The sequence below is a fragment of the Condylura cristata genome, unplaced genomic scaffold, assembly GCF_000260355.1.
Source record: "Condylura cristata isolate star-nosed mole 26May11 unplaced genomic scaffold, ConCri1.0 scaffold00057, whole genome shotgun sequence".
In the NCBI taxonomy this organism is placed as follows: Eukaryota; Metazoa; Chordata; class Mammalia; order Eulipotyphla; family Talpidae; genus Condylura; species Condylura cristata.
Window position 1 is genome coordinate 481,497 of NW_004567158.1, and position 17,164 is coordinate 498,660.

The following is a 17,164-nucleotide window of genomic DNA, read 5'->3' on the forward strand; positions in this document are numbered from 1 at the left end:
GGGGAGCAGAACAGGCAGATGGACAAAGTACACTGCTGAGGGGAGCAGCGGAGAGACGGGAGAGGTCTGCTTCGCCCTGGGGGGGGTCACTCCCTGGCCGGAGACTGAACTTGTGTTGAAGCAGCTGTACCAGCTTCGTAGTGCTGTGCCTTAACCCGTTGCACTACTAGGGAGGGCCTTAGACCTGATTTTCTAATAAATACATTCAAAGATATAAATTTCCCTCCAAGTGTTCCATTAGCTGGATCCTGTAGATCTTAATATGCTGTATTTTCATACTGGACTGCTGGAAAAGTCACAATGTGTTTTTGCTTGAAAAACAGAAAAAAATACATCATGACTTTTCTGACAACCCAGTAATTCATTATTGCATGAAATCTAATTTTTCTTGTGATTTCTTTGACCCATGGTTAACTTAGCAATGTGTTTAATGTTCAAATATCTGGGTTTTCCCCCTCACTTTCCTTGTTATGATTTCTAATTTAATTCCATTTGATCAGAAAAACACTACCTGTAGGACCCCAAGCTTCAGAAATTTATTGAGACTTGTTCTGCGGTTCAGCAAATACTAAGCTGTTGAACGGTACCATGTACACTGGAAAAGAAAGGATGTTCTACACCTGCTGAGTCTCTTAGCCTGCCTATCAGCTAGGTCAAGGGGGCTGGCAGGCAGGTTTTGCTGGTCTATGTACTTGCTAAAGGTTCGGGCCCAGTTCCATCAATTATGGAGAAAGGTCCTAGACCTACCAAAGCATGATTATGGATTTGTCTGTTTCTTTTATTTTGTCACTTTTCCCCTCCAGTATTTTGTAGCTCTGCAACAACACACACACATTTTTAACTCTCGATGCCTTCCCTGATGAACCTGCCCTTTCGCTCATCATGAAATACGCCTTTTACCACTTCTAGAAGCCTTTATTTTGGGATCCGCTACTTTCGTAACTGTTAGTGTGGCCAACTGCACTCTTCCGAGGTCTGCTCTGCGTGGTGTCTGTCTCTTTCTTTCATTTTTGACCTGGCTGTGTCATACACAAACTGCCTCCCCCCCCCCCACCAGGCAAAATCTGAAAAAATTTTATTCTGAAAGAAAATTGTTTCTGGGTCCAATAGTTATTTCAGTGGAGGTAAAAACCAGTCAGTTAAATACAAATCTTAAAATGCAAAAAGAACTGAATAGTTTATAAGCTAAAGGCTCAGATGGCAGCATCCTGTCTTTTGACCCATTTCTCTATGAAATCAATAAGTTTTATTTTGTTTTATACTGATTTTCAATTGACTTTTGGAACTTACCCCCAGTAATTCAAAAAGCTACAGTCATTTTAATTCAAAACTACAGGTTTCAGTCACCGTGTTTAATACTGGAGAAGCCAGCAATTTCAGAAAATGTCACTATCACCTGTTAGCTTCTCTTAAACACAAAAATGTTTTTAGTCTTTTTAAGCTGAATTATTTTTGTTGTTGAAAAACTCTGATCAATTTAATACACTTAGAATAATTTATGATGACTTCATAAACTCACATTTTTACACATTAAAAAGGCAACAATTGTGAATAAACCTTGCAAATGGCTGTTTTCATTTGCGTATTTGACTTGCAAAAATTTACATAGTAAGTAGACAGCACAATAACCAGACAAGTCTACAAGTCCTATTTTAAATTAATAGCTGCACGATGTGCCCAGAACATACTTTATCTTTTTGGTAAGTAACATACTGTAACATGTAGTGATTTGGGAATTAGTGAACTTTATCAAAGTATTTAATTTAGAATTGCTTTCAGTCTGAGAGTCACAGATAAAAGATACTTGTCTAACTATAAACTTACACGTAAGGGTTTAAACATAATTATGTAGGTCTGAATTATTTTTGTTGAAAATGACCTGTTGCTTCAGATTGGAAACAGAGCACAATACAGTCGAAAGACAGCAGGTTAAAGACACCTTAAGGTACAAAAAGGAAGTCTGAGTCTTTTCAATACGCATTCTGATTCTGGTTTATGAGCAAAACAGTTCATGACCCAGTCTCTGGCTTTTTCCAACCACAGTGTCCCCATGATGGCAGAACTTACTCCAAAGAGAAACCAAGATCAAAAGTCAACCTTTACGGTTGGTGCTAGGTGCGCTCCTACCTCTGCCTTCCAGACGGCACACAGCTGAGTCTTCTTTCTAGTCCACAGCCCACTGATGGCATGCCTGCCACTTAACCGCAGTTTTTACCCGACATTTCGTCGGGCCAGGGCTGCCTGCTGCTCCCACTAAGATATTCTGCTCTCTGCCTGCAGAGCTAGAACAGCTGCTTTGACCCACTTCACCTGCTAACTCCCTCACATGGGTCATCTGGGGAAGGTAGCCGGTAGCCATGGACTGCCTTTTCTGCTGAAGCAACCGCCGCCCCAGTGTGGCCTGCAGGCCAGAGATGGCCCACCTGGCTTTTGTGAGTGCCCATTCATGGTGCCTCTGGCCGCTTCTCACTGCAACAGCAGAGCTGCGTGGCTGTGACAGAAACTGCATGGCCCCAAAGCCCAAAATAGTCACTGTACACCGAAAGAGTGCTTGCCTCTGCTCCCGAGTAATGCGCACATCTGCCTGCTTCCTCAAATGTTTGGACGCCCTGAGTGATACACTGTCAGACTTGGGATTCCGTTATTTTTCCGTGAAGAGCACCGATTTCTTTATTGTAGCAGGCCCTTCACCTGCCTGAAGTCAAACCCCAAACTAGTCTGCCTGGGGTGAGCAGCAGCTGAAATCTGTGGATTTCCTTTGCATTGAGGTGGCGCCTAGCAGAAGCTGCCAGAAGATGCGGACCCCCTGCCTGCACCTCAGGTCTCTGCCCTGGCTTGCAGCTGCCGTGTTCCCTCTGCTTCCCTGAGCCAGGTTGCAGGACTGTGGTCAAGTCCAATTCTTCCAAGGGTCACCTCCCTTGGTTTCCCTGCTTGTGGTCACTCTCTCCCTTAGAAGACGTTTTGTTGTTTAAATTTTTGTCCAGTTTTTAGCTGTTTTCTGAAAAGGGGTCGTCTGAAATGAGCTCCCAGTACTGCCAGAAGCAAGCTCCCAGGTGACTTTTGACCACACTAATCCTGATTTCACATTCTTAGGGAGCTATCTCCTAAGCATGAAAAAAAATCTTAAAAGTTCATCCAGTATTTTTACTTAGTAGTATTAAAATGATTTCCAGCCTCTAGCTTTGTGCCGAGAGCCTAGCTACAACGTCATCCCAGCAAGACAGAGCAAATCTAGCACCCACACCTTGGAGCCAAAATGCCATTCGCCACTAAAAGGCACCAGAGCTCCCAAACCAGTTCTGGAACAGGAAAAGTACAGGCTGAGATGGAACGTCTTGTGCCAGAAAGCAAGTGACGGGGTGTGTCAAGAGGATGCAGGCGCCAACTTGAAGGGGCTTTCACAGACTGAATTTGGGATCTGATGGAAAAGGAACTGTGATGCTGGCGGAGCTTTAGAGCCTTTCTCAGCTAAAACTGCACAAGCCCATGCAGAATGAAAGAAACTTGGTGAAAACACAACACAGATGCCGCGCCGCCGCTGGAGGTGACAGTCACCCCAAATGCAGGTCAGCGACTAGTTTAGTCAGTACAGGTCACATCTTGGCACCTCTTGTTCATCAGGAGATATCCTTCCTCACTTGGTGGGGCAAATTTTTCACAGAACAAGGCCAATGTTAAATACAGCAGACTCGAGAACTAAACCGGGCGCACAGCTCCCACCTAACTCCCACCGGGAGGCAGAACGGCTCAAGCCCTGGGGGTGTGGCTGCAGGCGACAGGGTCACTGGACCAGGCACTTGTGAGAAGAGCAGCCACCTGCGCTGGCAGAGCAGAGTGGCGGCAAGCACAACAGGCCCCTCCGGCCCACAGCCCTGACTGGACACCGACATGAACATCTCTGGCCCGAAACATCGTCTTAAACAGGCCTGCAACGCTTTCACAAGCACCACTGCAAGGGAAAGGAGCCAGGAACCCTTGCGGCTCGCCTGCTCCTGAGGGCTGGTAGAGGAGAGGCCGCGCTGCCAAAAGGCCAGGCTGACCCTTGGCAGGCCCTCACCCCCTCCCCAAAGAACGCTAAGAAGTATCCGTAAAAATTTAGATTTTGGAATGGCTGCTGGGTAACATTAGGGAATTAGCTTTGCTTTTTTGATGTGATTGGGGTACTGTGTTTCTACTGGGAAACGGCCTTATTTTTAGGAGCTACCTGGTAAAGTCCCTAGGGACGAAATGGCACGACCCCAAGTTCCTTTGCAGTGGTCAGCCGAAAGGCACAGGAACACAGACAGCCCCTCAGACAGCGAGGCAGACACGTCTGTCAAAGCGCTGCCAGCTGTTGAATATCGGCAGCAGGCACAGGCCTCACAGTAAGGACAGGTATTTTGCTGAAATACAGAGGAGAGGAAACGAAGTCTAGGTGGAATAAACTTCAGTGCAAAAAAATAAGCGGAAAGAGGAGAGGCGACGGAGACAGAGGCCTGTATAAACGGCTCCACATCAGCCCCAGAGTCTCCTCAAGAAAGACAAAGCAGAAGGATGAAGCTCACACGTTTGTCAGAGAAGCGCCGACAACAGGCGCAAGTCTCAAGCCCGCGAGTCCAGACACCACTCCGGAGACCTGCCCTCGAGCTTCAGGACACTGAAGGGTCCAGAAGGGCCCAGGGAAGGAGAGAGAAAAGCAACCACCTAGGGAACCCTGCTTGGCCTGTTCGGGAGCCCCAGCAAGCTGCCGGGGGCGAGCGAACTTCCACTCGGAAGCCTCTGCTCAGCCAGTCAACCTGAAGAGCAGGAGGACAAACTCGCAGCGGCTCAGCAGAGACCTTCTGTGCTTGGGGCTGTGGGGCACAGAAGAGGCTGCGTCACTGGCCACCCGGCAGCGGGGGTCCTCCAACTGAGGGCCTGCCAGCAGCGCGTCCTCATTCGAGAGGGGAAAAAGAGCGCCAGACACCCCCTTTGCTGCCCCAGCACCCCGGGACCCTAGGCACACCCGGAGCTGGGCGTGGGGAGGCAGGGTGCACCCTCTGGAGTTCTGCTGGGAACAGACAGAGGGTTTGCGGGGAAGAGCAGTGGCGGATTCCAGGAAGCCAGGTGGGAGCCCAGCGAAGCCCCTGGAGCCAGGGAAGCCGGGGCGTGAAGAGGAAGGCACGGGGAGGGGACCCACAGGGCAAAATTGGCCTCGCTGAGAGCGAAGAAGGCGAGCAGGAAGCTGGAGGCAAACAGATGGGCCAATAAAGCGCTGCACCGGAAGTCAAGACTCCACTTTTGCAGCAGGCAGAAGTCTGGCAAGGACTCGAGGCAGGCGAGGCCGAGGTTTGCTCATTTTCGTCTGAGGGGTGGCTGCCGCCTGAGGCTGGCAAGGAAGGGCAGGCTCGGCCTTTGTTTCTGCCCCGCGGCAAGCGATACTAACATGCAGGCCACGATGCCCGTGACGCAGATGGACTTTCAACCAGAGACCGAATCTGGGGCTCCGGGCCAGGTCCATGGGCAGGATGAGAGCACTGGTGAGCAATACCTCCAAGGAGGCAGAAGCAGGGCCGGGAGCCCCCGTGCGGAGAAAGTGGGCATCTGAATGTCAGCACGGGAGACTGCTTACGTCCTCGTTGTGCATTCCGGGGGTGGCTAAATTCCCTAAAGTTGGCCAGTCAGTAAGGAGACGGAAGCCAGTTCTGAAAGGTGCCATCCCTGGCCTGCGCAGCAGGGATGGGAAGGGACTCGGTTTCTGCCAAGACTCCTCTGACAGCGGTCACGCTGCTAGCGCAGCCTGTACTATTTTGATCAAACACTCTGAACTCGGACAGCTTCCTGGTGCTCAGCTGTGCTGACAGCCAGAGTCCTGCAGGAGCGCCCCAGGCCTCTCTGCTCACCTGTCACCCGCGCTGACCAGCACTGCGGCTGGGCTGCAGCCGCTTGCACTCCGGTAGGCTCCATGAGCAGGGCTGCCCACGCGCTCCACAGCAGGAAGGCCTTCCTCTCTCCACCCCAGCCTGTGCAGCTCTGGCCCAGCCTCCCAGGCCTGGCGTCCCCCATGCTTGCTCTCTGTGCCTGCCCTTTAGAGCGTGTAGCCCGCTGCATCACGTCACTGCATGTGTGACTACTTCAAGGGTTCCCTTCCCCCGACTTCAGCTCCAGGAGGCAAGAAGCGACTGCCTTGGTCACTCCCACCTGCCTCTCTGGCCAGGGGCGCCGGGAACAGCAGAGCCTTGAGTGCAGAACAGCTTGACATCGGGCCTGGGGTGGCCCGGCAGGAGGCTCCTGAGTGTGAGGACACCCAGCACACAGCTGCCGTCGTCGTAAGGCGCCACGATCTGTGGACTCAGCGGCAGATACAGTGACCAGGTGGGCACACTTTCAGTGCCGAGTCCCATAGGACTCACAGGACAACAGCAGGACGGGGCAGGAGACTCCCAGAACTGGCCCGAGGGCTGTGAGGACAGCAAGTGCTCCACCATGAGACAGGAAGTGGCAGGGGCACATGATCCCTTTGGGGCTTAGATCTGAGACGCTGTGAGCGCCTCCACTAGAAACGAGGAAAGGCTGCCCCATGTGGGGCCAGTGGGCAGGAGCAGGGCGGGGCTGCCTGGAAACAGCACGGCTGCAGGGCGGTGGCAGTGAGGCACAGTCCAGCTAAGGGCCGGTGCTCAGGAAAACCTGATGGCGAAAGGACGCTGCCCAGGGTGAGCTGTCTGCCCAGGGTGAGCTGTCTGAGGTGGCAGGGCTACAAGGCCCTTCTTTTCCTCTCCCGGTGGTGTCTAAAACTTTTTTCACTTAACAGCTCAGGGAAAGGGATGCTATAAATCCGTTCTGCTGCCATGGCACGACATCCCGGACACGTCATTGATGTCGCAGGTGCACATGCCATGGCCACATGAGGAAGATGCTCGAAGAGGCTGGAAAATGGCGCCAGCAAGGATAAGTTCAAGGTTATTATTTACCGAACAAGGCTGGCTCCTCAGTGCTCTCCAATAGCTCCATACAACTCTACATACAGCAGCCCGGATGCAATAACTCGCCCCGAATGCACCTGTGCTCTGAGGCGTTCCTGACCCCTCATCCCTACGTTCTGATGCACAACAGGTGCCCTCAGCCAGTGTCGTGACCCTGCTGGCCCTTCAGCACCCGTGTGGGAGAAAAGCACTGACAGGCACAGAAACGCAGTAACACCATGCTTCCGGATCTGCGCTGTGCAAGAGCGCTCCCTTGGCACGACCCTACGTCTGCAGCAGTGCTGGGCTCAAAGGTCACTGCCAGCATCTCTGCTCTCCACTGGTGACAAGGCCATAGGTGCTCCCACACCCACAACACGCCCCGCAGGGCCACAGCTGCTTTCTCCCACGGCGAGACCTCCTCACGCAGTCCCTGAACTGGCGACACTGACACTTCAGTTGTGTCATTCGAAAGTGAGCAACGCAAGTCTTTCTTGCTTGCTTGTTTTGTCTTAAGTGTCCCAGAAGCGTTTCTGAGACATCTGAGACAGTGGCTTCCCAGCGCGTCACCGTCCGGCTAGGGCCACACCACTTGCCCAGTCTCACGCTCCCTGACCAGCAAGCACTGTGATGGCGCAGGCGCTGGCCAGCCTGGCAAGAGTCACCGGTGCCATCAATTCTGCAGTTAAAAGGAACAAAAAGACGAGCTGTCACAACCGCAGGCGTTGGTCTGTTTTGATGCCAAGTGTGATGCCAAAAGCAGCTGACGATATTAGAGCAAATTAGCAGTAATGTGCACTGGTGCCTTCTGCTGTTTACAGAAACAGACCAGCGACACGGAAATTTACATCTTCAAAGTGAGTTACACGTGGACAAGTCTGAATCACACCTTATCAAAGAGCTTTGGCAAAACTTCAGTGCCACCAGAGGCCCCAGAAACAACACACTTCTTCCTTCTTTGCAAAGGGCATGTACCCGCAGAACCTGAGTTCATCCCGAATACAGCGCAACCTCCGCTCGCCACGACGTGGGACTCTCTCAGAAGCCTGCTACAGTTCTTTCACATCTAAAAATAAAACGGCAGGACTGCCCTATTAATGAGTCTAGAAAATGGATGCCTTTTTTGTGGAACGCTTTCACAAACACAGAAATAAAAATATCTTCCCCTTGTTTAACAGGACCAGCGGATATAAACATCAACCAGATGTCAGTCCTCCTCTTTCTACAACTCCTTCCTCCCTCAGGGCGCCGGTGGGGCTTCCGTTGTAAAGCTGTTTCCACCACACGAGGAGACATGTGTGAATGGAGGAGGCAGAGGGCAAGGCAGACCAGCGCACCAGCCTGGCGGGTGTGCAAGGAGCGAGGTGCAAAAGGAGACAGTGTGCTGGCAGCCTGACACCTGGCAAGCGCTCAGGAGCGAGGCAGTCACAGTAAAGCAGCGAGCTTGCGTGGGGAGCACCCGACACTGTCGCGGTGGGCCACCTAGGGGAGGCAGGACACAAGGGCCTCCGTGGGCTGGGGTTTCGCTGGCACTGGCACAGAGGTGTTCCCTATGAGGCAGCTGGCATGAACAGGGCCACTGCAGGCGCTCCTGAAGCACCCCAGGGGGCTGGAGGACTTCGGGGAGGCAGGGGTCAGGCAGGCCAAGCGTGGCGGTGCAGGCACAGAGGGCCCGGGATTCACCCACCGGTGCTGTGCCGCCCATCAGGGCGGCCCCGCTTCTTGTAGAGGGGAGTGGGCTGGCCGACGGCACTATCTCCAGCACCAGGAAACTCTTGCTAAGAAATCCTAAATGACAGTCGGAACGAAGCAGTGCACCTGGCAGACTCGCCTCCACGCCAACCCCTGCCCTCCGCTCAGTGTTGGGAATTACAGAAGGACACATGACAAGGGGCCTGGGAGCAGGAGGGAAGGCGCCAAGGGCAGCATGGGGAAGAGAGCGGACAGGACAGATGGCCAAGGGCAGGGCTCTCTGGGACTGCTGTGCCCAACTTCCTGCCGGCACACCCACAAAGGCACCACTCTCGTCTCGCTCCACACTGCACCCCTCGAGCCCAGCCAAACAGTCCTGCTGTCAGGGCCTCCATGCAGCTGGTGGCCCCCGGCACATGTTCTCCTGGACCAGCTAACACTGCCTGATGGTTCAGGTACAGGGTGGAGGGGCGGGGGGACTCTTCGAGGAAGTCTCTACCCTAACCCCACCAAGTCCAGGTCGCACCTCTCTGATGCTGATGCGGCTCCCTCACCGGCTGCTCCATCCCCATCACTGGACTAGCCCTCTGTAAAGTAACAGGGGGTTTGTCTGTATCTTGCTGTCGCCCAGAAGATTGCCGCGGTTTGAGATGGCCCTCAGCACCTTGTACCATGACTGACACCTAACAGACACTCGGCCGGTGAGCGCAGCATGGCAATACAAAAAGCAAGGACAGCCCAGAGAAATGAAGCCCCGCCAGCTGGTCCTGAACACGTCTCAGATATTCCCTGTGCACGTTTCAGTGCAACTGACCCGCAACCATGCAGAGGCATCAACTCCTGCACACTTGAGAGTTCACATAGTGTTTTACTCACCCCGAACTCCAGTCGTCCCTTGGCATCCACAGAGGACTGGCTTCCAGACTACACCCCACCCCGAAGCTGCAGAACACTCAAGTTCCTTAGAACTGGCCCTCTGTCTGCAGGAATGCTGAACCCACTGATGCAGACTGCATTTAGGAAAAACCATGGGCATAGAGGGCGCTCACTCTGCTCAAGCTGGCAAGGTGAGCCAGGCAAATGAGGCTGCATGTCCACCAGACTCTTCACTCCTGAGTCCCAAGGAGCTGCTGCCACTGAACCATACCAAGCTAAAATGCTCCCTTCTTGAAGAGCCACATCCGAGGACTGGCTAAAGCTGCCTTTACACAGCAGAGCTCTGTCTCAGAGTCTCTGTCCACGCAAGGTAAAGGGTGACGCAATGGGCGCCTCCCAAGTTTTGCTTCCTGGCGTTAACTGCTAAAAAGACGATTCCTTCCTAGAACAGGCCACCCTTGATCTGGCTAAAGTCCCCATTCTCTTTGACCCAGCAAGTCCCAGCTCAAGGAATTTGTCCTATGGACAAAATGGCCATGTGCAAGACGGCATATGTAAAAAGGGCATTTACTACAGCATTAATGAAATAAAAACCATCAGAAACATAAATACCCATCCGTGGCAAAGTGGTTATATAAATTATGACACCTCAACATAATGGAGCACTCATGCAGTCCTAAAGAAAAAAAGATGCAGCGCTTCAGGGACTGATGCCAACCAACTCCCAAGATACAATAAGAACAAACTGCACGGATAGGCTTGTGAAACCCAGAAACACACACATGCTATATGCAATAGTCAGTTTCCCGGAGACAGGCAGGAGGAAAGCAGGTGGGGGAGGAAAGCCAGGTTTAAGGTGAAAACTTCAGTTCTGCAAGATGAGAAGGTTCTGGAGATGGTTGGCAACGGATGCACGATGATGAAAATGTACTTAATGTCGTCAAACCATACACGTAAAAATGGCTACAACAGTCGGTTTAATGCTAGTATCCTTTACCATGACTTAAACATTCCACACACCCCACAAATGTGTAAGCTGACGACAGTGATGGTGGTGGCTGCACCAGGGAGACCCTCTGCCACACCAGCTCTGACGCGGCCTTCTTCATTTTCTGCTAACTATTCAAAGTCACTGCAAAAAACACCAGCCTTTCAGGAGACTAAATCCCAGTCACTTACAGCCCTTCTTCAAGTGAGTGGATATTTTTGACTCACATCGGGATTTCACTTCTGTTTTGAGGTTAAATAATAAAAATTTAAATGATGCAAACTGCACAAGTTACACTTGTTCCCCAAGAATGTTTATCAAGAGTCTGCCTTTATTTTTATCAGCTATTACAGAAAAACTCCAAAATCATCATAGAAGAAAACTAGAGTTTTTATCAGTACGTGACTTTTACTCCATCAACCAAGCTAACTGAACAGAGAACTGTTTCAACAGCAAAATGTACTCGTGGTAATGCAAGACAAAAAACAGCTTGCACTTACAAGAGTCAGGAGACTGTGCTTAGTCGCAGTCTACCCTGAGGCTCTGGCTTGTTTTGTCAGTACTGAAAACACGCCCCACTCTGGGTTCCTCCTCGTTTATCTACAGCCCACTCTTGAAAAGATCCCCTGTTTGTTTTCTTGAGTTTTCTGGAATGAACACTGTCATCACTGGCCTCCCCACCTCTGCAGCCAACCCCAGTAATAAGAAGGTGCACTTGCAGGGCTCAGCACTGCCCTGGCTCACTCGAAGCAGGGGTTCAAATATTAGTTGGGTAAATGAAGAAATGATTATCTGCTGACAGGCTTGCCAGCAGGTGTCAGAAAGAAAAAAAAAATCCAGAAGGAAAAAGCACTACTTTGTTCACTCAAGTCAGCGTATGGTAAAGGTCAAAGCCAGATGACTGGTTTACCACGTGGCTATCAGACAGCTGACGAGGCAGGCGCGAGACGCCACCCGCTCCAAAGTTAAATCCAAAAGCAGAGGACAGACCACCTGTAAGGTCTCAAAAGTGGTGCGTAAATACAGTACATCAACTTTTTTGGGAGGAAAACACAGATGACCATGGCTGTGCCCTTCGAGCAGGAAAGGACTAACTACAAAAGCAAAAGGGGAATCACCCGACGTGTCACCTATCAAAGACAAGCAGAATCACGATATCAAACAAAATGGGGAAACGACCTGCCCGACAAAGAATACACCTAACACGGCAAAGGTGCTGACGACCCACTTAAGGTACATCCTGGGGGGGGGGGCAGTGAAGGCAGGACGCTAGGGCGATTCAGCAAGAGCAAGAACAAAAGCCAGGGATGACTGAGGCTCAGTCTCAAAGGGCAACCTGAGGAGCACCCGTGGCAAAGATGGGCACCCAGTTCTGAGAGGGCATGGGCAGTCGCACTCCTCAGGCTCTCAGGGGCACGGGGCAGCCATCCGTGGGAGGGGGATGTGCTGGCACCCCCCAGCAGCTCCAAATCTAGGCAGCCGCTCTTCCGCAAGACCGGCCGGCCGTGAGGCAGTTGGAGCCAGCAGTGCGTTTAGCGGTGGAACACGGAGAAGACCAACAGGGGGCAACACGTGACTGGAAGTTGGCAGGAGACCACGCTGCTCTCTAAAAGCGATGAGGCCGCATCTAAAGACCCTACACCCCTTAAGTCTGTACACCAGTGTTACCTCAATACAAATGATACCAAAGCGGGGAAAAGGAGATAAGGAGGCGGAGACAAGCAGATCGGATGGTAAAAGGCAGAGCGTGCACAACACTGTCCTCATTCTGCAAAAGCTGCAAGCCCATGTGTGCGCCTCCAGGAAGACCCAGAAGGGCCCGCGCTAAGCTATGAACAGTGGTCGCCCTGGACAGTGGGGCAGAACGTAACGAGGGCCTTCCATTTTTTGCCTTGATGTACTTTAAAATGGTTTGAATCTTAATATAAGCATGTATTGTTTTTACAATTTTGTAAAAAGGCAAAGAAAAATGAGAAGATAGCAAGTGCTTTTCCAGTAAAGACAAACTCTGTCCTTTGGGAATTTCCTTAAAAGTTCCTTGAAGCTCAGATGGCTGTGCCTCTCCCACTTACACGTAAGAAGTGATTTCTTAAAACCTCTCCCTCCTACGCCTTAGGAGAAACTGTAGCGTCACCACCGCCTGTGTTACAAAATCATTCGTAAGCTGAGGAAGATGATTAAAAAGACCCCTCCCCCCGGCCTGACAGCCACCGGAAGATGCCCATTCGTGGTCCGCACGCTTCCTGACATGATGCCCCAAGTGGTGGCCACACGGCTCCCACCAGCAGACAGAACGTCCCGTCAGCAGGGCTGGAGCACACCCGCAGCAAGCAGTGCGGGAGTCTGTGACTGCCCTAGGTCCTTCCACGCCTTCTCCCTGGCCCAAGCCCGCCGTCACAGGGTCGGGATGGACTGGATGTCATGGAGGCCCAGGCAGCATTAGCGGGATGTGGCGGAAACCACCAGAGACACAACCAAGGCCTACTTGGGGCTCTCAGCCAGCAGCAGCACAGTGGTAACAAGTGGGTAAAGACGGGCATGTTCTTTTCTTGGGAAGAGGCACAGGTTCAATGATACTGCCGTCTTACCAGACAAAATGCCCAAAACCCAGGTGTCAAAACACCCCATGTGGAGTGACCCTGATTTTAAAAAAGCGTGAGAGCTGGAGCCTGGATGACTGGGAAATTAAGGAGCCACTGGTCTTACAAAACTAACACGCGCACAAAGGGCCTGAGTCGCCCCCCGCCCCGTGCCCGAGAGTCAGGCCTCAGAAGGCCGGGCCCCTCGGCTTCTCAAAGGCGTCTGCCCTGCTCTCAAGCCTCAGAGCCAGCCTGCCTGGCTTCTTGGTGCCGTGACAGCTGCCAAGAGGCCCTCAGTCTTGGGGCCACACGCCAGGCGCCGCTCCGAGAACGCACCAGCACGCTCGCCACGGTCCACCAGGAAGTCATCTACCCAAAAGCAAAGCACACAGAGCCCGCGCTGAAGAGCACCAGGCGGCGGGTGGAGAGCTCAGTCACCTCACTCTCGGCTCAGCTGATCTGTTCAAGGTGAACTGAAGGCACAGATCACCAGTTCCGGCTCTAATCTGACCCCGCCCCCAGGTCTCGCTGCAGCTACCAAGTGACCCTACCCAAACTGACCTTTCAGGGCTCAGGGAAGTGACTTTTTTTTATTATATGGCACAGTTTGGCACAGTTATGTCTTTAGTCTTTGGGGCACTTTTATACTGTCCAAGAGTAGCAGCTCTTTTTTTTCGTTCTTTTTTTTTCTTTTTTAAAAACAGATGGCCAAACCAGGACATATACTAAAAAAAAAAAAAGGAAGGTTACTTACCTGAGCCCTAACATCCCAGCTACCATGGAATCCTGTTGGAGCTGGTCTACAGAAGCAAGATGTATTCTGGGGAGTCACATGTCACATCAAAGCAGGAACTGGTGAGTCTGTATTTTTATGGAGCCTAAAACAAAGAAAATCGTAAGTTGAAAGCCCCCATTGTGCTGCGCGACCTTTCTCCCAGGGTATTCGGGACACTGCGGAGGTGCGCACACGGAGCGGCGCGAGGCCGGCCCCCAGCCTGCCTAGCTCCAAACAGCGAACCACAGCTGCTGGCGCGCAACACACGGCGCGAATACAAGGAAAACTCATGCGGGTCAGGGTCTGCGTGCTCACAGGGCTTGCCCCCTTTGAGGGGCTCCACCAAGCACCCCGTTAGTGCTGATCTCTGGCTGGTATTTCTTGCGCCATGTCATAGAGAAGTACTTGGGGAGACAACACATGTTCACGAGGACATGCAGCATCGGAAAGTCATCCCCAAGAGCACACACGATCCAGAGGCTGTCTGCCTTCTTTGCTAAGCAGCTGAAGTTGCAACGAGTGGCTGAAACATCACGTAAAAGCTACTTTGACCCTGAGAGGGAAAAGGCAGCGATGGGAAGCAAGCGCCAAGGAGAGCCAAAGCCATCCTCGAAATATGAAAATCTGTCTCAAGCCATCACTCCGAAGCCTGTCAGCTGAGCAAACTGCAATGTTCAGAGCTATTAGTTGGGTAGTTTCCTCTGTGCTTTTGAACACATGTTCAACAAGGAACTTTCGCGTTACATTCTCATTATCACGATAGCCATCACTTTCTTGTTAAAGCCTAAACTGCCCCCAAATCAGCTAGTCTCTGACACCTTGCTGGCTCAAGAGTAGTGCTTTTATCTTTACACGAGAAAAAGCCTCACGTGTACAACTTAAAGAGACTAATCACGCCATTACTCATGCAGTCAAACACAGCCAGGGCAGCACCTCCCGAGTGCACGCGGCCAATGCCCGACCACCGCGGCGGTGCCTAGAATTACCTGCGCAGGCGCAGTGAGCTCTAATCCCTCCAACACTGAGCCATGGCACACTCTGAAATCGCAGAAGTCGAAGCAACAGTATTACTCAGTTAGCTGGGTCATAAAAATGGAACTGGTGTCCTGGCTGGGAGACCCTCAAGAAGCCACCACTACTCCCAGCCACAATTTCTTGTTTTACCTGAAACTGAAGCAACTGGATCTTCCAGCTATGAGTGTTTATGACCTTTGATTAACTCGAGTTTCGTTATTAAAAAAAAAAAAGAAGAAGAGCCAGCAAATGAGAGCAGTGAGGTGAAAACCCCCACAAAGCAGTGCTGTGTCGGCTCGTGTATAGGGCAGCCAGCTCTTAGGCAAAGACGATGAGGGAGCCCTTCCTCAGGGCTGCTGCGAGCCCAGACTTCTGAGCGACTGCCAAACAGCTGCTCTCAGGCTGAGGACTCGCTCGTGCCGGCAGACCTAACTGCCCCAACGGCTCAGAGCCCACGAAAGGTGACGAATGCCCATTAAGGCCCAGGCTTTATTTCTAACAGAACGGTCACACCCCCCCCCGATGCGGGAATGGAGCTGCCCCCTCCGCACACACCATACCTACCATCAGCGTGGTGGGCACATGTTTAAGCAACAGCATGCAAACCAAGCTTTCCTGAGGAAAAGGCTCCTGGCAAGACAAAGGCAGGAGCTCGCAGGTAAAGGCAGAAGAGCACAAGGTTTGGTACAGGAGCCCGAAGAGGAGGGACCTGTCACGTGTCCCACCCGAACGGAGTTAAAGGCACAGCTGTTGGACTGGAGAGGGCTGGCACAGAAGCACCGAGGACAAGGTCCTTCTGCTGGAGCAGAAACACGTTCTACCCAAGAGAAAAGTTTGTGTCTGTCGGCCACACGAGGCTGGTCTGGTCTGCACACGGCACGATCGCAGTGGGTGGTAAAACCGGCAGGCGTCCTGCCACTCTCCCGGGCGCTCGATGCCGGCTCAGGCCTGGGCTTTACCCACTGTGTGCGAAAGACACCAGTCAGAACAAACGTGCAGCGTTTCTGTGATTCTCTCTTCTTCACGGATAACTTAAGCAGCCTGCTGACTCGTGACACTGAGCAACCTAAGAGGCCCACTAATAATCACCTCTTTTTTCTCTGAAGATTAGATACCAGATCACATCCTTGATCGTGCAATAGTCCCCAGCAGGTATTTAGCTCGGAAAAGGACTTGACTTAGGAACTGCAAATCTTTATCCCAGCTTGCCCTGATTCTAGGTAAAGTCAGAGAGCCCTAGCTCCACAGAGGAGAAGAGAGGGTGTGAGGGAGCAGGTGGAGACAAGCTCAGGCTGGACTCACTCACAGAGCCAGCCTCTCTTTGAGACTCTACCCCCGCCCTCCCCCCCATACTAGGAGGGCCACACAGAGAAAGGGCGGGAGGGAGAAACAATGACTGGCTGAAAATTGCAAGCAGAATAATGCGAAATTGCATCCTCACACAGACACATGAACACACAAACAGCACACACGGGGAGGTGTGACAGGTCAGCACTAACAATAAAGACACACAAGGTTTCTTCACAAACCTCAGATGCCATCAGGCACGTTGCAGAGAAACTACTCTCTGGAAGGTGCCTGTGTTGAGAAGGGCTGGGGCATGACAGACAGCTGACTGGAGGGCACCAGAGGAGGAAAATGCACTGCCATCGGCTGAACAAAGCATCGTGTCACCTCACCCTGTCACATCTTGGCTCAGCTCTACAAACCTCGCAGTCTTCTTCAAGTGAGGCCAGTGTGTCTGTATGTGAGCTGAAATACCAAGAGACCAGCCTTTCTATCTGACACACGTGCACAGGCAATCTTGTGGCGATCTCTTCCATCAAGCAACCACACTTACACACCGATCGCGCCATTTAGGGTGTTGACGTGTTCAGATAAGAAAACAAAAGCAAGTGTTTCCTAGGCTTCCTGGCTAGTGTTTGAAGCAGAAGTCTTAAAAAAGCACATAAATCAGCCTATTTCCCTGACCCCCTGCTGCAAATTCCCATGAGATGTACAAAAATCCAGACCTTGTTTTGTTTTTTCCTAAAACAAGGATCCAGCATATCCAAAAAGACCCAAGGCGTCGGCTGATCTCATTGTTAACTGAAACTGCTGAGCTCCAGATGAAAATCCCAGCCACGAAGCCCCAATTTCTCCACCAGAGTAGAAATTGTCTAGCAGTGAATCGTCCCATCGAGGCCCAAATATGCTTCGTTCTACTGTGACAGAATGTCTACGACCTGGGAGGGTCCTAGCAAGCCTCTGCCACTTTGCATCACACCCGGCCACCGTGGCTCGAGCCAGCCATCATCCCCTGAGTTCCGCCCTACCTCTC

General features: G+C 51.9%; 1 protein-coding gene across 1 annotated transcript in view; it reads right to left on the reverse strand.

The window, feature by feature from the left end:
• The window catches only part of MECP2 (methyl CpG binding protein 2), a 42,895-nt gene extending 27,768 nt beyond the window's left edge, over positions 1–15,127 (reverse strand). Inside the window, exons 1-2 of the mRNA XM_012734462.1 lie at positions 14,817–15,127; positions 13,810–13,933 (exon numbers count right to left, since the gene is read on the reverse strand). Of these exons, the coding sequence (XP_012589916.1) occupies positions 13,810–13,835 (26 nt within the window). The 5' untranslated portion in view covers positions 13,836–13,933; positions 14,817–15,127. The remainder of the gene's footprint in view (positions 1–13,809; positions 13,934–14,816) is intronic.
• Positions 15,128–17,164: the final 2,037 nt, after the last annotated feature.